General features: G+C 39.7%; 1 protein-coding gene across 11 annotated transcripts in view; it reads left to right on the forward strand.

Annotated features, from left to right (window-relative positions):
- Positions 1-2,917: 2,917 nt before the first annotated feature.
- Positions 2,918-21,644, forward strand: part of tjp1a (tight junction protein 1a) — a 128,276-nt gene continuing 109,549 nt past the window's right edge. For 3 of the 11 annotated variants that reach the window (XM_050063384.1, XM_050063780.1, XM_050063863.1), the window contains exon 1: positions 2,918-4,086. In XM_050063384.1, coding sequence (XP_049919341.1) covers positions 3,995-4,086 — 92 coding nt within the window. In that variant the 5' untranslated portion in view covers positions 2,918-3,994. The remainder of the gene's footprint in view (positions 4,087-21,644) is intronic. The other 8 variants (XM_050063712.1, XM_050063550.1, XM_050063468.1 and 5 more) reach the window with 4 other exon arrangements.

The raw sequence follows: 21,644 nt of genomic DNA on the forward strand, positions 1-21,644 counted from the left end.
GTAAATAAACATCAGAGGAGTCGGAGGCTGTGTTGACATTTTTTTGGTGGATTTTCTGTTGTTTTCAGAGCTGCCAATATCAAGCAGTGCTGATAGCAGCAGTTTCAAACTGACCTTCCCCACCAGCTGCTCACCAGCTTGCCCCATCCAATAGCAGTTACCTGCCTCTACACTGGCTGTTCTGCTTGGCAATTTTATTGTGGTGGTATTCATTTCTGATAGAGTTTATATCTAGATTTACTTTTTCCGGTGCATGGCCCATCTCAAAAGGACTGTAGTTTATACACCGCAGCTCTCCCTTCCTTAGTTCTGTTTGTTAGTCTGAACAAATATGTAAATACACTGACAGCGATGTGCTGTCTCACCTCACGGTGCAGTTTCATTGTCAAAAAACGTGGGACACTAACTCTCCATCTTCCTTGCCAACTTGTTTAAAGGTTAATGGCCCTGCCCAAAGGGGTTTACACAGAAGGAGTCTGCGAACGGTCTTTATGGTTACATCATCTCCTAATCACTCTAGTCCTAAAGAAAACACTATGCGGCCTCTCAGACAGAGGCCACGCTGACATAAACATACCAGCACACAGGAAGTCACTGAGATCTTGTGCACATGCATTCCTCTGATGTCCCCCTCGTCCTTGAGGACTCACTAAAGACTAATGTTTACTGGGCCTTTAAATTTGACACCGAATCAATCACTGAATTGATTAGCATCTTCAGAGACTCGGTAAACTATCAGCCCCTAAAAGGTCAGTAAGAGTTACCTGAACCTCGCATTACTCTGTGGGTTGGCAGGAAGAGATAGTATACATAAAAAACAATAGTTAATTTATCTCTCAATCAATTTCATAATGTTGTTCAGTCTCATTATTGAAAGCTAGCGGACATGTTATGTATTTTTACATAATTATTAAGCACAGCATAAATAGACAAATGAATAAAATAAACGCGCTAAATTAATTGGATTGTTTTTACTGTTACCTTTGTCCTTTTGGCGCAGATTCTTAATGAGCTTTGCTTGGCTCAGTTTCACTGAGCCGCCGATGAGATCATGTTGACTCGCCTCCTCGTTCAGTCAAACCTGCAGAGCGGGGCTGTGTGGCTACTTAAGGAGATTGAGATTTAAGCAACAAGGTCAGTAGTTTGAGAGATGAAAACAACTCTGTTGTCCTCACAGTAGGTACGATAAATCTGTATTTATCCCAATGGAAATGTTTGTGCCAAGATGCTTGACACAGTAAGTAGAATCAATATCTCTACAGCCTGACCAATATTAGATTTTTAAGGCTGATACCAAAATAGATATTTGAGAGGTCAAAAAATAGATAATAGTATATAAGTAGATAGTGATTTTAGGGTCCATTAAATTTTATTTTCAAATAATTGTGACCAAGATACATACTGAGAGGGAGATCCTATGACAAGGTGAGATAAGCTAAGCTAAGCTAAACTAAGCTAAGCTAAGCTAAGCTAAACTAAGATAAGATAAGATAAGACAAGACAAACAAGCCTTTATTAATCCCACAGCGGGGAAATTCAAACATTACAGCAGTTCAAGAGTCAGAAGCAATAGAGGAAAGAAAATAAAATAAAACAAAAATACAAATAGGATAAAATAAAAACAATATAACATTTATATACATGTTTCACTTATACAGATACTGTATGTCTAGAATGTATAGCTGCACAGGGTAACTGTAATACACGCATAGTGTGTAGAATTTTTACTCTAAAAATATAGAAATATATATTTGTTAATTTGTTGTTGCACAGTAAGAGGTAAGATATATTTACTTTCATATAATTAAATAAAAATTTTACAATTGAAAAATAAACCTGTCAGTGCCCTCTGGTGGACAAACTATGCAACGGCTGGGGCGTCGGTGGCTTAGTGGTAGAGCAGGCGCCCCATGTACAAGGCTGTTGCCGCAGCGACCCGGGTTTGACTCCAGCCTGTGGCCCTTTGCTGCATGTCACTCCCTCTCTCTCTCCCCCCTTCACGCTCATCTGTCCTGTCGATTAAAGGCTTAAAAAATGCCCTAAAAAATATCTTTAAAAAAACCCAAAAAACTATGCAACAGCTAATTTACTCGATTTAGCTCTTAAACATCGTACAAATACATTATACTAGAAAATATACATACATAATAAGTAAAGTTGAATAATACTAGAAGCTGAAAAAAGAACAAATGATGGTGCAACACATTAATAAACAGTATGAGATTTTCATGGTATGATAACCATCTCCAAAAATGTCACGGTACCACGGTAGTGTTATACGTACATTATTATTATTAGGGCTGAGCAATATGCCCTGAAAACTATATCACGGTATTTTTAGGCGATACACAATATATATCTTGATACTTTTAAATCTCCTCAAAAGCGCTTTATCAGTGCTAGGACTGAAAGACAAAATCGAACATAACAATATTTCTGACCACCTACCGTCTGATGCGACAAAGTTGTGAGGATGACTTTTTGTTTTTCATAAAATATTAACACAATTTTATTTTTTTTATCAATAATCATCAATAATGTGACTATAACAACTAAGTAGGTTAATCCAAGGAATAAAACAAATAGAAAAATCTGGTAGGTTGATACATTTACATCACTTTGCTGTAATGCAGCCTTTTAAACAAGTGGGGGGAAAAAAATCACCATTTATGCCACATCACGATACAACGATATCCAAAATGTAAGACGATATATAGTCGCACATCTCAGTAAGGATATAATATCTTTATATTGCCCAGCCTTAAGTAGTAGTAGTAGTAGTATCATCAGTTACAATGACCTTTAAGGAATGACAACACAAGTGTTTTTTTGGTTGAACAAACATTTTATTACAATTAAAACTTGCAACCATTTTTTTTTTAATGGAGGTATGCAAGGAGATGCACACGCACACAGGTAAAATGCTCCATTCAATTGCATTTTTTTCTTCAATACAATAGATAAGCAAATGTACATAGTAGGATAATGATCAATTTTGATAGCACAGCACCTCTGCAATCGGAATAACAAGCAGTCAATAAAAAAGGAATCACACATATAAAAAACAGTAGGATAAAGGAAATACTTTTTCTGTGTAATAGGTTGTCTTGTTTATGTCCTTCAGACTTCTGCACGGTCTAATCCTTAAGTGTGTCTAAACCTGAGAATTAGTATTGAACTGTTGTTGTTTTGCTTCATCCTGGACTGTTAAAGGCTGCTTTGGTTTTACTGCTCCTCTCTGAGCTCCACTTTAATCACATAAGTGTTTCCTGACAGCCCAAACCCTGATGCGTTAACTGCGCCTCGTGGACCAATCCTGAGCAAAATAACATCCAAAACGCTTCCTCCAATACAATACTGAGAAATTACTCAGCAGTAGTAGGTTTCCCCCCTCTTAAGCCATTACATCGCTGCCTCTCTTCCTCCTCCTCCTCCTCTGTCACTCCCCTCTCCTCTGTCACTCCCCCCCCCATCCCTCTCTCTGTCTCTCTGCTTGAACACAGGCGCTCTCTCTTTCCTACCTCGCAGACGTTTGGGTGCCACCGCCGCTGCATCCTATCTCTGACTCTGTTTGTCTCTTTCTCCTGACTCTTTTTACTCCACAGAGACAAAAAAAAATACAAATTTAAAAAAAGAAAAAGGAGAGATAGAGAGAGGAAAAAGTGGCCGCCACGGGGCGAACCACAACAATGACCCGGTCCTGACTAAAATTGAATGGATTAGCCAATCTATTCTGAGCTCTAATGAGATTAGAGACATGGGTCGCGGCGGCGTGGTACCTTTCGTTGAGCTCCTCGGGGAACATTTTCCCCGTCAACAGTCCTCCAGACGTGGAAATGGCGTTTTTGATCCAGAAGATGCCGCGGGTGCCAGGGGACAATAACAGACCTTTGAATGCACGCTCACCTGTGCCGCTTCTGTGGCGCGCGGATTCCTAGAAGTAGAAGTAGTAGAGGAAGTAGTAGTAGTGATAGTGGTAGTAGTAAAGGACAAAATGAAGTACCAGAAATATATCACGGTGATGCAGATGGCCATGGGAGTGACAGCCTCCAACAAAGACTGCCTCCCCGCTAAGAGACAGCTGTGGTGAGTAGAGAGGAGGAGGAGGAGGAGGAAGAGGAGGAGGAGGTGCGCGTGTGGATGGGAGCGTGTGTGAGAAGAGTGGCAAAGGTGCTGTGTTTTCATGTGGGGGTGAAAATAGCTTTGAAATTAGCCTCTTAGCTTTGTTGTCATCCCCTTCCCCTGTGTCTCGTGTGAAGTTGAAGCCGAGCAGCTGTTGGCGGAAGTCGGCTGCCTCCATCTCTCTGCGCCTTCAACAACTGTTTCATATGCGCTCCGGTGATACCCACACACACAGCAGGCGTTTAGCCAGGCTCTCTGTGCAGCCGTGCATGGTGCTCTGTGCGTGCGTGCGTGCGTGCTGTCCCCCCGTGTTTGTCTGCGCTTCGCACGGTGGATTGTTTGTTGTGATCCGGCAGAGTTTCACATGCAGCGGTCGGAGGAGAAGCGCACAATACAGAGCAGGTGTATTCACAACAACAATGCTGAGCGCCGGCCGATACAGTTCACTCGCACCTGCTCGCGCTCCTTGTTTCCCTCCCCGCGAACGTGCATCTGACGCTCCTCAGTGCACATTTGGTGATTTCAATTTCCCCAGCAAGTATCTGTTCTCAGATCTATTTCTGCGAGCTGATGTAGTAAGGGAAAAAAATGTCGGCTGGTTTCTCCACTCTCATCACTTATTCAGTAGCTTCATGCCGCCTGCATTTAGATCACCATGTGTACCAGTGATGCTAAGTGGTTTACCACCACTGGCTGCTGATGTGTCTGTGTTGTCGTATAAATGTTTCCACCTAGTTGAATTCATATCAGAGTCTGTTATCATTTATTCAGCTGCATCCACCAAACTTACCTGAGACTCCCACTCACTTTTGAGCTTTTCATCTGTTATCATCAATTTCCATTTTCATTGATTGTACTACATTGTAGGGCTGCAACCACGGATTGTTTTCATCGCCAGTTAAACAGCTGATTATTTAAACTACCAGGCTGGCACCGGACCTGAAGTTGAACTCTTTTGGACAGACGTTAAATTCTGGTTGGAATGAAAATCGTCTTGACAATGTTTTAAATGTATAATGACGATCAGTGTTGCCCCCGACTAAGAATTTTCCTAGTCGACCAATAGCTGTCATTTAGGGCCATTAGTACATTAGTAACCTGCATGTTTGCGATATTATTTTAACTATTAAATGATATATTTTGGGCGGGGCAACACAATGGTTTGAGTTGAAGATTTGAGCAATAATAGCATCAGTAACACTGTGCTACATTACAGAGAAATACAAAACCGTACTAATGAACCTTCATTAATATAGGCCTATATTTTATCTACAAGTGCACGTCACACACTGAGCGAGCCGCCTGTTAATGATGCTGTTGGCAAAGCAGTAATGATTGTGCTAAGTGGCTAATGGGCATGTAGCTACTTCCATGTTTCAGATGATACGTCATGTTTGTAGTCGACCAATGATAGGCAAATTTTTGCTTGTCATTCACGATCCTACACTTTGGATTTCCTGCCCCACATATTATTAACTAGCCTGGGGAATAATTGCAGGTACCAGCCCTGTAGATTAGGGGTCGTACACATGCCGCGTCTTTAAACGCTTGGAAAACTCAAGGTCGGGCTCTGGGCGCTACTCTTGCGCCTTTTTTCGTGCCAGCTTTCACTAAGCAGCCAATGAAATCTTGCCGACTAATGACCTTTCTGATCGACTAATGTTTGGTAGACCATTAGGGGGCAGCCCTAATGATGATAGAATTTCACGTTGTGTGGATGTTGACGTTATGACATTTTGCAGATGTTGGATTTTGTTCCCCATATCTCATCTCATCAACTAAATGTTGTTCAAGATGGCGTTTGCATGAGACGTTTGGAAGATGTCGGACTTTGGTTACCCAACAACACAACTTAAAACCAACAAAATATCAGCATCATTTGTCGTCAGTATTCTACGTTAAATTGATGTTGGCGTTAAACGTTGTCCCGACAATGAATTATGGTTTCCCGACATCACAACCTAAATTCAACCAGTTATCAGTGTCTAACATTGGTGGCCAGCTGGGTAAGTGACAAATGATTTGGTCCATAATATATCAAAAATAGTTAGAAAAAAAGGCATCACCCAGTACTCTGGTGGGGTTTATGGTACCCACCATGAACCGCATTGTCCACTGTTCAGGTTTTGACCAGAGACGCTTGTTGCATGTCATTTCCCCTTCTCTCAATGCCCTCATTTTCTACTGTCTAATGAAGCATAAAATGCCCCCAAATACTTAAAAATAGCCATCACAAGTGCCAGGAATTCAAGGTGACATCTTTAAAATGTCAATCCAAAACAGTGGTGTAGTGAAGAGTATACCCACCTCCGCCAAAAAGCCATTGTAATATATGGAGGAGTATACCCACTTCCTCCTCAGTAACCTACCCATCTACCTAGCAGTGCACCCACCTTATCAACCACTGCTCCAAAAGATATTCACTTTACAGCAATATAGACCTTATAACCACTGAGGTTTTTTTTTTACTGTGCACATGACAATACACTTCTTGAATCTTCAATCTGATAAGTGAGTTGTTGATAGAAAATTAATTGGCAACTGCTTTGATTGATGATTTGGATTTAGCTTTTCCACCGTAAGGATTTGCTGCTTATCTTTGTCGTATTTGGGCTGATGGTTGTACTGTTTGTCACACAAAACAAGACATTTGATGGACATTTTTCGCCATTTTCTAACATTTTCTACACCCAACTAGTTGATTTATGAAGATATAACTGTTTAGATGAATCAATAATAAAAATAGTTTTTAGTTGAAGACCCTACAATGATATAAAACAGAGAAAGAAAAAACCCCACTTATATTTGAGAAGCTAGAAACAAAGAGTTTGGGTATTATTGCATTGTAAGTATCTTAAAAGATTATCTGTATTTTAAAATGCCATTATTCTCATTCATAAATTTTATGGCAGTCTCCTAACAGATTATTTGACCTATCGTTTTGTAAATTTTGTAAGTAGTTGGTTGATATTGGGAGAACAAGAGGTTGATTTTAATGCCTGTAACCATATTTGGCTTTTGTCAACACGACAGAGGCTGTAACACCAGATGTACACTGTGGGTCATATTGTGGTAAACTCTAAGTCTCTTGCTCTTGACATTCGGAGCCTCATTAATTTAAAAAAAAAGGAAAACCCAAAACATTACACAGCAGAGTAGTTTTCAGTCTAATTATAGGCTCTCATTATTCGTACAATGGGCACATTCAGTTCTTCTTCTTCTGTAATCCACATAGATAACATTAAGCTGGAGGTATAATCCTCCCAGATTGGCATTACTTTACTGTAACAAGACAAACAGTTTATTGTAATGAACGTCCAATCTGAGTTCATCCTATATATAGGAACAAGCCCGTAGTAAGACACCTGACTGACTCAGAAGTCATCACACGGGGGGAATGGATTGGTTTTCTGCTCTTAGCTCGTGACTGCTGTCAAATGTGTTGCGAGGGACACAGTGGTGACTTGGTTTTGACACTTCTCCCTTAAGAGAGGCGCGGCGGTTTGTCTGGGGCCATCACATCATGGTGGGGGAAGGGGCACGGCCATTAAAACAGGATTACTGTATCGCCTCCGACAGCCACTTTAACGAAGGGAAGCTGAGCCAGCGTGTGCCTGCAGTGTGTGTTTCATGGAGTCACCCCATGCATTCACTTGCATGCCATGTCTGTCTTTATTCAGGGTGAAGTCAGCGGCTAGAATCAGTAGGCTTGCATGCACACACCCAGACTGAGGTAATACTCAGCAATGTCACATGATTTAAAACGGGAAGACTTAGCTTATACCGAAGTTTACATGAATTGTTTGATAGTCAAGTTTATATCCAGATGTTTGGTAACATTTGAGCTAATAGTAGTAGCACTTATCCATTTATCCACCCATCTATCTACATATCTTGCAGGCCTTTTTCTTTTGAAATGCACTGCTTTGCATCAGGTTTACTCTCTAACCTTTGTGGTACATTCACAAAATGAAAACATTAAAAGAAACCAGGCTGAGCAGTTAATTTAAGCATTAAGCCACGAGAGGATGTGGTTTACATTGATTTTAGAACAGCTGAGGGGCGTTGCTAGGCACAATGCCTGAAATCCCCCAAGCTGTTGACCCTCAGGTGTGTTTGGACGGTGCAGATTTTCTGAAAGACTTCCTCCGTTCATGCTTGGTCCTGGGTGTTTTATTGCGTCCTCTGTGAAGTTTTAGCCCACCCAGGAAATTAAAATTCACAACAAAATCTGATATTTTGGCTTCAAATGTGACTAAACCCATCATATTCAAGAATCGTCACTATCTGTTTTATAATCTTTTTAAATGATGAGATGACAGTGTTACATCAGATATTGTTGAGTAAATGCTCTAGTTACACATTTAAAAGTTGAATTAGTTTGTTCTCAAAAGCTGTTGAATCGCATTGGGGCAAATTTGGGAAGCAACTATCAATATTTTTCATTGGTGACTAATCTGTTGATGATTTTCTCAATTAACTGATCAGTTGTTTGGTTTATAAAATGTCAGAAATTGGTGAAAAATTTCCCAAAGCCCAAGATGACATCCTCAAATGCCTTGTTTGTCCACAACCTAAAGATATTCAGGTTACTGTCATAGAGGAGTAAAGAAACCAGAAAACGTTTAAGGATCTGGAATCAGATCAGTTAGGGTTAAGCTAATCGATTAATGGTTGCAGCTCTAGTGCCAGTATAGCCTCTGCAACTGGTGGTCCTTTAATCCAGAGTTGATAGTTGTGATGACGGAGATGATGCAGTGTTTTGACACAGCGTGAGCTTTGTCTGTGTCAAGAGCTACAGCAAAGAATACCAGAGCAAGAGGATTTAAACTGGCTCAGGTACACTCAGGTAATGTTTTTATAGCAACAAAAACACAAAGGAAGATGGTGTTGTTGTTCCAAAAACTAAACAAGGAGACAGAATGGAGACATCATTTATTATAGATGAGAGGGAGGGTTATGCGCCAGATGGTTTCATGATCTTCCAAAACACTCGACCCCCTTGATTACAAATCTACTCCCATCCATCCATCATGTTTAAAGAGCAGCTCAATGCACAAAGCAATTAACACTTCACTGCATGAGAAATGCATTTGAAATTTACATGTTTGTGTATTTAGCTGCATTTTATATACGGGCAAAGATTCATGTCTGATGATAATTAGCGGTTTCTATACATATAAGTGATTACTGTACCATCAGTGTCAGTCTCCAGAAGAAAATGTTGGTATTGAACATTTCTGTAAACCATGAATATGTCAGATTTGCACATTTCATACGTATCATATCAACGCTAGTCACGTAATATATAAACTGACTTTGTCATCTGGAGGTGGAGCGGATAGGACAGTGGATGGTGTGTCACCTAGGAGAGACGCCTGCCAGCCATTCATCGGGACAAACAAACAACAAAATGGTTGTTTTTATTAGCAACCTGTCACAGTGTTTCCTGCGGCTTTTTAGCCCTGTAACATGGGTGTTTTTAGCAACCTGTGGCTCATTTTTCTGGTGCTTTTTAGCCACCAAATGTGGGTGTTTTTCAGTGACCTTTCACTGTTTTTCCAGCGGGGATAGTGCCTCAAAAAGTGGTTGTTTTATACTAAGACATTGCTGGTTTTGCAGAGGCTATTGTGCCCCCAAAACCAGGTATTTTGAGCCAAAACATGATCTTTTCCTAACCTAACCATATGTTAAACACAGGTTGTTAATACCAAAAGTTTCAACATATGTGCCACTTAATATGCAAAGCTGTGGTGTGCAGAAACTAAAAATGCCAATGTTTATTCTGGTTGAATTAGTCAGTGCATGCACCATACAGGTACTGTTGTGGATCATCTGCAGTAACATCAAACTGTGTTTACCTTTTGCATTGCCCTAATGTTCCAGAGGCAATAAGAGTTAACCTTAAATCCTGTGGAAAACAACAACAAAAACAATCTTGGTAGATCTTGGTGTATATAGAGAGCGTATTCAGAGGGTGGCTTTCTCACTAAGTCACCTTGAATTTATTCATCTCTTTATCATAACTGGTCCATCTTGTCAAGGTGGAAATTATATTATTAAAATATAATTTATAATTATTTATAAAATAATACATGTAAATTGAAAGTGAAAACATGTGCCAAGAGGTTGAGATTTTGTTAGCCATTGTATTTGTAGAAGTTTGTGCAGACTGCTCAGTCAGTGAGTGTGAGATCAGAAATCCGCCACATTATGAGTAATAATTAACCAATTTCTACTTGTGTTTGCTTGATCTGATCACACCCTTAATGCCAGATTACTTGGTTAAGTTGTTTAGCTGTAATAATATGAGTATTGTTTTATTTTGGCTATAGTGAAATGAATAGAGTTCAGATGAAGGTGCTGAGTAACAATAAACAGAAGGCTCTAAAGTTAACGACTCCATTACCCTGTATAAAACACATTGCTATTATACAAAACACACAGTGGTCTGTAATAATCTCAGCACCGTAATTAGTTTGAGATGATCCATAAATAATAATTAGCCCGATGACGTGTGTTTAAACCGGTCACAGCTCTTCCTAACATGTGGGTGTATCGTCCTGGATTGTGTGCCAGATGTCTACTCTGCTCCCAGTGACAGTCCACAGCGACAGCTCCGCCTGGTGCTCTCAGTCCACCTGCTTAATGATGCATAAAGTCAGCGTCCCTTCTTCCCCCCAACACACACACACACACACACACACACACACACACACACACACACACACACACACACACACACACACATGCAGCAGCCCCCTCTGCCCTCTGATTTGCCTGTCCACACGTCCTCCCTCCCAGCTCTTCAGAGGCGCACACACATTCAACAACTCCTGTCCTACCCCCTCCACTCTTCCAGTTCCACTCATGGAGGCCATGATGCGTAATCTCACACAAACTGACAATGCCGCGCATTAGTTACCTCAGCAGGAGCCCAAGTCCAGGGTGGGCCTGTCATGATAATCAGTACTTTTCTGAAAAACATGCAGAAATACTGTCTTTTTTTCCCTCCTCTACTCTCAGTATCTCTCTGTCTTGCCCTCCCTGAAGTCAAAAAAGCCTTTTTTTATTAAAGTCATGAAGTCTGATGTTAAAAGCACGAGTCCTGACTTCATGACAGTCTTTGGACACACTGCTCTTACTCTCCACAGTTCTTTATAGAGTATTTGCGAAGGTGCACACACGTGTTTGTGTGTGTTTTTGTATTCAGTGTTTCTGTCCATTAGGAACTCGCATGTTCTTACTTTGGCAGAACGGTTGTAATCTCCTCTCAGATGGTTTATGCCACTAAAGGGAACAGATTACACAGGGTTTATTGACTCGTGGCTCACCCCCTTACCCCCACCCGCTCTCAGAGCATCCTGTGGGGGTGTGTGTTTACGTGTTTGTTGGTGTGGGTGAGTGTGGATTTTTGGGTGTCTGTGCCAGTATGAGTTTGTCTATGGGTTAGGGCCTTTAGTGATAACTTTTCAGGTCCAATTTAGATTCTGATAACGGGAGAAAAAACAAACTTTTCCCAGAATGTTTTGCTTTTTTAATGGCTTCAGTTTAATGCCAAAATTTTATCCTGTGCAACCAGACGAAGAATACAGTTTTATGGTTTTCCTTTTACAACTTCTGTATACAGCGTTATGCTGTCTGCCTTGCACTGTTTTTATGTTATTATGACTGGGCGTTCTTTTGTGATCAAATAATTGTGACCAAATATCTATCCCTGCATATGTGACATATAGCTTTCCAAAGTTATAGCCAGTTCCACACAGTGCTAGCATCTGCAGATAGCACTTTAAGCGACTGCTGGCATTCTACACTGGTACCTTCTTGCTTATTTCTCATCATATTTTCTCTTTGTTGCTGTTTGCTCTCTGTTTGTTCTATGTTAAGTGTAATCGGCATGATTTTTGGTCATATTTGTTGGGCTGTTTTTGACACTTTGAAGGCTAAAGAGACAGATAAGTTGGATTAAAGCTGTCAAAAAGATGTGCATCTGCCATATTCATCCAATCTTACACTAAAGCACAGTATCTTTGTTAAAATGTAGTCAAAACTTGTCATCAGTGAGTAATCTGCAAGAATAAAATATCAGCATTGCTCAGACATATTTTGACAGACTGGTGCATGACGTCGCAAAAGAGTTAGCATGTTTTTTTTTTTTTTATTGGCAACCTTTCCCATCTCCCAACTATGCTAGCTACCATGTATGTTGATGTTGATGATGTCATAAGCACAAACTGCTGAACCTGTTTGGGTGCAAATTGCACTTTTCCATACATGTTCTGCATTTGCTAAGATACATATACTCTACTGATACTGTATCAATTGTGGTACTGAACCTTAATAATTTTTTATTACTAAAGTATTGAAACCTGTGAAGCTTTAAAAGTTGGCAACAAAAGCTTGGTAAGATTCTTAAGCCACAGACATACCAAACCAACAGCAAAGAACTAGTGGTGATGAAGATTGTTGCGTCCCCTATTTCTAGTTAAAAAAAGTTGCACTTGAACACACCATGAACACTACAGCCAACGGTTAACTAGCACATACGCTCTGCGCCTGCGTGAGAGGAAATATCTTGCCATACTAGCAGGCGGCAGTAGTCTGTATTGGTCTTCATAAAGGGAAACTGGAAGACCGACACGATGGATTCAAGATGCTAGTTAGCCAGTTAGCGAATTAACACCACAACTTGGTGCTGAAAGAACAAACGATATTTATTGTGCACCAGTGAACAATAACACAAATAATTACGAACTGTTTGTGCAAAAGACATCATTGGCTATATAGAATAAATTTACTTAACATAACAAGTTTGTTGTGATGGAATGCCCTTTCGACTTTAGCCATTTGCTTCCTTCACTTCCTTTTCCTTCTCAAGCACTGAGTTGAACTGCCAATCAGAGTGACTTCACTCACAGATGAGCTCTGCCATCTTCGATGCCAATTTGACACGCTGAATCTGCAAAAAAAAACCAACAACCTAAAAACAGATAAATAAAATAAAAGCTGTCAAGGACCAACTAGTGCCAACAGTGCAGGACACACCACAAAAACCAGGGCGACAGACGCTCACTGACAATGAGACATTGACCAATGGTCAACCATCCATTTGGTGTATCAGGGTCTCTTGTCTTTTTGATTTATTCCTTCCTCAAAATTACAATTTTGCCAAATTTAGACTGTGTTATTCAAGCATGTTGGAAAAAAAATTATATAAGTTTGTCATTGTTTCCAAAACTTAAGTAGTTTAGTTTTGTATTTGCACTTATATTAAAATATTTCAAATAATACCATATTTGATTCATAAGGTGCGTATCTGTACCTTTCTGTTACGGCTTGGTGCAAATATGACTTTGCAGCTGTATCCTCTTTGAATCTGACTGCAAGTCTTCCACAGCGCGGGTCTGGATTCATGTAATGGTGAGCCTGGCTAAGGGTCTGGTAATGGCTGCCTAAAGAGCCTTTTGGCGGCAGCGATGGTAACGGAGGCCTATCAGAGACTCATCGTCTCCAGTCAGAGTCAGACGCCGAGCAGCAATGACTTTTAGAATCTGTGAGTCACACGTTCTCGGCCTCTGGTGACTCCCGACTGTCACGATGGCTCACAGGGGGCTGACAAGATGGAATCCATCACTGCCGTCCCACAAATAGAGAAGGACACAGCAGAGGGGATCCACTTTTGTCTGACAGAGATCTCAATTTATTCTCTTCCTTCTTTCCCTCTGCTTGACAGATTTATATCCGTCTGTCAACATTAATATTTTCTAATGTTACATAATTGAGGCATTTCATTTTTCTTAATATGATGTAATAGCATTATTCTGCAGTGTAGTGGAGAGTGTCTGGGACTCAAAAAGTGACTGATGCTGTGACTGAAATAGGTTGATGTGTGCCTGTCCCTTTTTTTAATTTATGTCCACATTCCAACAAGATTGAAATCGACTACAATAACTTAACGTTTAAGCCCCATTAACTACAAATCACATATTTTTGCTGAACATGATTTAATATGCCATCTGTATTAAAGGTCTAGTGTGTTAGATTTAGGGGGATACAGTGGCAGAAATGTACAATACATTACAAACTGAACACTGGCTCTAGACAAGGCCATTCGCATTTTCGCATCGGTAGCTGTCGGCATTGGCAGCCCTGTTTTTACCAATTTAAATCATCAGGTCTGTTTGTTTTGAAGAGGAAGAGACCTCTGCAGATCATTTGGCTCATAGTAAAAACCTCCTGAATGTTTGGCTCTTAAGTTATCATAGAAAAAAGGTGAGCGTACATAAGCAGGTGCTGGGCTTGCGGCCTGTCTTTGACATGCCCAACAGCATCAGAGAAATGCTGATTTGTAAAACGAAACTGCTTTATTCAGTGTTTTTATCGGTTTAAATCACATGGTCCATTTGTTTTAGAGAGATAGAGACCTCTGCGGATAATTTGGCTCCTGGTAAACACCTCCCGAACAATGAACACTTAAGGAATTCTAACTGGGAGTTCACATTTGGCACATGGGAAAAGTTTCAGTTGGTTGCAATCTGCAGTCCTCACCACTAGATGTCACTAAATCCTACACACTGCTCCTTTAAGATTGGTTTTCCATCTTCCATTTAGGATTTAAGAGTTTGCGACCAAACTGTTGTTGTTGTAAAGTCAAACCTCCAAACAATACTAAGCAAACATGGATATTAACAGGATCAACTAAATGTGGTAGTTTCGTGGTTCAAAAAGTTGCTGCTGTTCTTCAAGCACGTAGATGTGCCGGCAAGAAAGAGTTTTCAACGACCATTTTCAAGAAATAAATGGAGCCGCACTAACAGCTAATTAAGTTTGTTACCTTTTCCGGTGTTTGTTTATGTGTCTTTTAGGACTTACCCTTGTGGTAATGGACAGTTATCTGAAAAACACAGCCTCAAGTGAAATGTATAAAACATAATTATGGCTGTTGAGATGGTGTATGTGGTATACAGTCGGTAAGGTAGAATCTGAGGCTACTGTCCACTTTTAGCCCAACTCGTCTTCACAGCAAACCTCTGCTCATACTCTGAGTTTTAATGTGCCCTAAAGTTGAGTTTGTGTTTTTGTTGATGTCTGTTATGCACACATGCTTTTTGAGACCAGCCAGTGATCTGCGTGGTACTCCACAGGGGTCAGACAGCACTCGGACATGAGCGTTGTCCCGCCTTGTTTGATACATGTCTATATGCCTAATCTGGTCTGCCCATCTGTCAGGCCTGTCTGACCTAATCAGAGTCTTGATCTGACCACAGATTTGCAGTCGCATCCTTGTCTGCCCAGGTGGCTTTCAAAGAGCTCACAGACTCAAACTAGTAAATAAAAAGCTTCCTTGTTTTCTTTTCTTTCTCAGACATTTTCAAGGGTGCAATTAGCCAGCGAACGTATTAGTCATTTGTCTCATTCTTCTGTGAGGGAGGGTCAGTGAGGTTATCTTGATAAAGTAACGATGTGTCATGCACCTCTTGTCACCACTTGTCCCCTGAGGTACGAGGGGGGCCCGTGAGCAGAATGATGCATGTTCATCGGCTGCCATCACTTCCAGCTGAACAGTCAGGCATTACAAAGCAGTCAGGACGACCTCTGAGCCATACGCTGACAGTGTCCCTCTGTCCTTTGTCCCTTTGCATTATAGTCTTTCTCCTTTTGTCTTTGGGACCCTTTTCTTCCACCTCTGCCTCTCAGCAACATGCTCCTTCATGCTCCGTTCACCTGTCTCCTCTAGTTTCTGCTTCTTTGTCTTTTTGCTCCAACTTTTCTTTTCCCCACCTGTGCAGTAGTGGCCCTTTAGTTGTTGAGTGAGTTTATATGGAAAGTAAAACATGCCGGCAGGGTAAAAGCCTCTTTGAAAAGGTCTGAGAATATAAATGGAAAGAGGAAAAAGTCAACGGAGCTATTTCGGATGCACCGCTGTCGCTCGATGAACTGGAAGATATGAACAAAGGCAAATCCCAGGATCAAAAGGCATCCCGTCAGAGCTCTGTTTAACATTTTGGTCAGAGCACAGTCCATTGTTATTAGACCTGATATAAGAGCAGCTGAAGAAAAAACATAGTATGGCGCTCTTCTCTAGTTTGAGCCACCTGGGCAGAGGAGGACAGGAAATCAGTGGTGGGATTGTGTCTCTGGTGTGTATATGTGTGTGTGACAGGGAGCACTGCTGCTTAGGTAGAAGTGTCAGGATGGTGATGAGACACACCTGCTTTTGTCCCTGTAGTCATCGCTGAGCGGAGCCAATTGTTCTGAAAGGTGCTTTCCATCTGAAGAGCTGTCATAACATAAAACCTCTGAGGTAACAGCCCCCCAACACCTTTAACACCCAGCGAGCAGGCTAGTCACTGCTTTAGATTTAGATATGGAATGGACCACTTGTATATTAGGGGTGGCAGATATATCGATTATATTCCTTGTGTCACAGCTTGTTCCACGTAGGATGTATAAAATGACGTTATAGCGAACATTGAGTTATAAATTGTAGCGTTCATTTTTTAACAGGCCACAGTCACAATCATGATACACACTCCCCAGTCGGTCCAGACCTCTCTCTGGGCGATAGTGTGTGAGGTGAGCTGTTTGTTTGAATCTGCAGGGCTCCAGACCATGACCATGTAGTCACATTTTGTTACCATGGAGCACCAGTGCGTCTTCATATTAATGATACATTAACTGGGGATCTGTTAGTTTGTTTCCTGCTCATAGTGAATTAATCCTAAGATTTAACGGTGCTGCTGTAAGCATATAACTTTCTGCTAACTGCTAACAGCTAACTGTACCAGGAGCTTTAAGTTCACAGTAAAGACAGCAACACTATGGCCCGAGATGAGGTGGGTGCTTCACAATAAAAGCATGAGTGGTTCCGCTTTGTTTATTTCAATACTTTATAACAAAACTTATTTTAACTTCATTATAACAATAAGTTATTTAAGATCTTTTTTTTTTAACAGTGGAAACTTTATTGTAACAGTACTTTAACTTTTTTAATAACAATACTTTATTTAACTTTATGATGACAGTATTTTATTTACCTTTATTGTAACAGTATTCTATCTAACTTTATTATAACATTACAAAACGTTATTGTAACAGTACTTTAACTTTTTTATAACTAGGGATGCACGTTTTTTTTGCCAATATCTGATATGCCAATATATAACATCTTATTTGGCCAATAACCAATACCAATATCGATGTATCCACTTTTTTCCCCGCCTAATTTTAGTGATCGTCAGGTCTCCTCTATAGTGGAATTAACATCATATTATGCATACAGTATACTCTCATCGTGATGGCCGACCAGCAGATAGATGGAGACACGAAATAGAATGCTTTGTAGTGGATGTGATATTTATTCATTGTGCAAAACAAGAAAACGCATGTGGCAGATTCTTATAGTTCATTTTAAAGCCGATATTGGCCGATACCAATGACATGCAGATATTATTGTGTATCTCTATTTATAACAGTACTTAATTTACCTTTATTGTAACCATAGTTTATTTAGTAGTTTAGCATATTAGTAGTCTAGTTTAGAGGAGATTTCAAAAATATCGATATATATATTGTGTATTGTGATATTCAGTAATCCAGTCATTATTTGTACCTGCCTATCCTGGTACAGGGTCACAGGGGATTGGAGCCTATCCCAGCTGACATTGGGTGAAAGGTGGGGTACACCCTGGACAGGTCACCAGACTATCACAGGGCTGACACATAGAGACAAACAACCATTCATGCTTGCATTCTCATTCTCACCTATGGTCAATTTACAGTCACCATTTAGCCTAACCTGCATGTCTTTGGACTGTGGGAGGAAGGAACAGGGATTCAGTCTATTATGATATAGTTCTTTAAGGTGGTGGTATTATGATATAATATTTTTCTATATTTTATTTCGTATTTTTAAAATATCTTACCACACCTCGCCACATTATCATCTAATCATACACAGCATATTCTTTTGTTTTTTTTATTTTCTACAAAGGAAATCACTTTGCACATCTATTAAAACAAGACAAGAGAGAAGACCAAAAAAACTGCAAAAGGACTCCCGCACACTGTCTAACTTGCAATATAAAAATTTATGAAACGTCGCAAATAAATTTTATATTGCAAGTTAGACAGTGTGCGGGAGTCCTTTTGCAGTTTTTTATATTTTCTGAAATTTAAAATTCTGCACATCTATGGGCAGCTGCTGATGAAGTTCATGTGATATGATTGAAACCTCCAATCTCTACTAAATGGATGCAGTGTTGAGATCGTTGATTTTTTTGAAGTGTGATGTTGGTTTGTAGTGCTGCAACAAATGCCTGTTTTTATTTATTATTATTTTTTAGATAACTGTGTTTATTTTTTAATTGTGCTTTTTATATCTAATTATTTTTAGAATGGAAGAACATACTATTCTGCTGATACATTCATCAGTTGCCTAACTAATGATTTTTCCACAATTAGGCACTAACATTTACACATTGCTGCGATGAGGTAATCCGTAAAGCCTTTGCTAATGACCTCTTAAATCCAGGGCAGGAGGAGATTCTCTATTTTGGGCTGAAGTCTCATGTAATATTCATAAACTTCACTTCTCACTGCAGTCAATGCCTAATGTTTCTTGTTATTTCTTTATTTTTGGGCCGTAAGATGCCGACGTTGTCTGTTGTTTGCACTGAGGAGGTCACTTTGGGAACGCATTGTGAGTGCACTCCAGCCTGTTTGTGAGTTTCTCCATATTTCTCCAGAGGCGGTGAAAAGTGAAACGAACTTCTGTCTGCACAGGCAGCCAGACTGTGTCTAATCCACTGGCTTGCATGGCTCAATATATCTTCCTAAAATCCTGCAGCATCACTGACGATAAATCATTCATAGGCCAGCAGCAAGTGAGCAGTCATACTTCTGCTGCTTCTGATGTTTTGTATAGTTTTAATATTTTTTATCCCAATGTTTATACTGCTCACGGACCAGACTTTGCATCAGTAAAACTCAGTTTTTCTGTCTTCCCATTTTCATACATGGCTCAAGTTGTATTTTAAGTCTATACTGCATCTCATGCAGTGAACAAATTGAGAACGACAATGGCTAGTAAATAAAAAATTACCACTTTAACAAATCAAAATTAGGTCTATGGACATCTTCCAAATGTAAATACACCTGTTTACATGGCAGCTTTGCTTCACTCAAATTGATTTTAAATCAGCTAGGCTACTCTTTGTTGTGCTATTAACAGACTGATCCAATTTGATTAAAATGTCACATGATTCTTGAAAATTCTTGTTGCGAGTTATGTTATAAAGTGTACTTCAAATTAAATCACATTTTACGTACATTTTAATTCCTGATCAGGAACTTTCATAGCAATGAACTGATTGATACAGTACTTTGTTTTTTTTTTCTCTGTTGTCCTGTTTCTCCTTAATGATGCTATTTATTAGAAGAGGATTAGCAGTGAGTGAGCTACAGGTTGTAAAGTGCTCTCCTTAAGTCACACAGATACAGTTCAGTTTTAAAACCCACAGAGCTTTGTAAGCTGCTGCTGAACGTGTGAATGGAATCCTCTTGTAAAAGCAACAGTGGGATTACAGTAAGGGACTGTTTGTTAGTTGTGAGGGGGGAGGGGTGGTGCAAAACGAGGGAGCCATGTCAAATCATTTTTTAATAAGTACTGGGGAGGGACATGTTTTTTTTTATTTCAGCTTTAAATGGTTATATTTATTCTAAAAACCCATCTGAGCCCCAAAACCTGCAGTAGGTTTGAAGGGCAAAATCACATAATTTCAAAAACAGTAGAAACGGAAATTATTGTCAGATTTTCAAATTTCCCATGATCCTTGGACACGTCATAGGCAACACATGCGACTGTCAGAAAACATGACCAAATCTAAGCTTAAAATAATTATATTTCATCACAATAATTTTGTTTTACATGTCTCATTTTAGATTTTGCAAAAATTAAACCATTTGCAATAACCTAATGCTGAAAAAAGATTAAATTCTGCACCACTATAACTCAAGTATTTGTTTTCAGCTTTTATTTTTCGATCATCAAAGGTAGGAGTGCACAGTAATATTGGCACATCATCTGTATCGGCCAATATCACACTGCTCAACAAATTAGTATTACTTATATTGAAATGTATTGAATTTCATGTCTCCATCTGCTAGCGGGCCATCACGATAACAGTATGCATGCATGATATGATGTTAATTCCACTACAGAAGAGACTTGATGATCACCAAAATAAGGTGGGGAAAAACATTGATATATTGACATAGGTATCAGTTATCGGCCAAATAGGTTGTCACAGATCGGCATATCGGATATCAGTGGAAAAATCCAATATCGTGCATCCCTAATTAAAAGGTACATTTTTAAAATCTAATGACACTCGTTGTGCCAAGTTACTGATAATATTCTGCCACTTTTGTGTAAAGTTAATGAAAGAAAACAGTCATTAGGCCGATGTATGCATTGCTATTGCTGGTTGTGTGCGCGCTGTGATGTGGTGCCATGCACCCACATTCTGCTGAAGTGCAAACAAAGCTTGTGTACTGATGCGATTTGTACGCAGGATTTGCATCTTGCTGAAGAAATCCACTGTTTGTTTTGGTGATAACATACTCACATACTGTTTGCTCATTGTTTTGGCTCCAACACCTACATTAAGTGTGGATATAAAAAATAGGTTTTTTATGGAGAGGGTCATGCGTCTCCCCAGTCACTCAGGGAGGCTTAAGGAAAAATATTTGTAGTTGCGGAGAGGGTCAAGATAAAAAGAAAAAAGATAAGTCACACACCAGCCACCCTCCTCTGATAGGTAAAGAGCAGTCCCTAAAAGAGATTTACACACACTTATGGACATGGTGCTCAGGTCACAGTAGAGGACAGGGATTGGCCAAATCTATTTTATCATGGGCCTGTATCCAGTCTTCTCCATGCCCAAAGACACCAACAAAATGTCAGTAGGTTTATATTTGCAAAAAATCTTTTCTATCAGCAGCTTTTTGCTGTGAAGTATGAGCGCACTGCAGAGCTGAGCTGCCCACAGGGCTGCAACTAATTATTATTTTCATTAATCTCCAGATTATTTTCTTGATTGACTGATTAATTATTTTCTCTACAGGGTGTCTGCAGGCCCTTAAAAAGTCTTAAATTCAATTTCTATAAATATTATGCCCTAAATCATTAAATAGTCTTTAATGTGAATATGTGAGGTCTTTATTGCCAAAAATATTTAATCTAATTCTATTTATCTATCTTTAAATTTATTCTTGACAAAATGAGTCATGATCTTCTGCCTTAAACTCCACATTTCTGATGTTACAAATCTGTATACCACTGAACCTTACACTGTCTTTTTACTGTATACTTGCACTTACCTGTTGGCAAACGCTAAATTACCCAAACTCACACTAATAACCGTATTTCTACAAAAAGCTATCTCTGCATGGGATAACATACATACGACTAACCTTTATACTTACCTGCAATGATTGAATAAGAAAAAGATGATTTGTCC

This window comes from Epinephelus moara, chromosome 1 (assembly GCF_006386435.1).
Source record: "Epinephelus moara isolate mb chromosome 1, YSFRI_EMoa_1.0, whole genome shotgun sequence".
Classification (NCBI taxonomy): Eukaryota; Metazoa; Chordata; class Actinopteri; order Perciformes; family Serranidae; genus Epinephelus; species Epinephelus moara.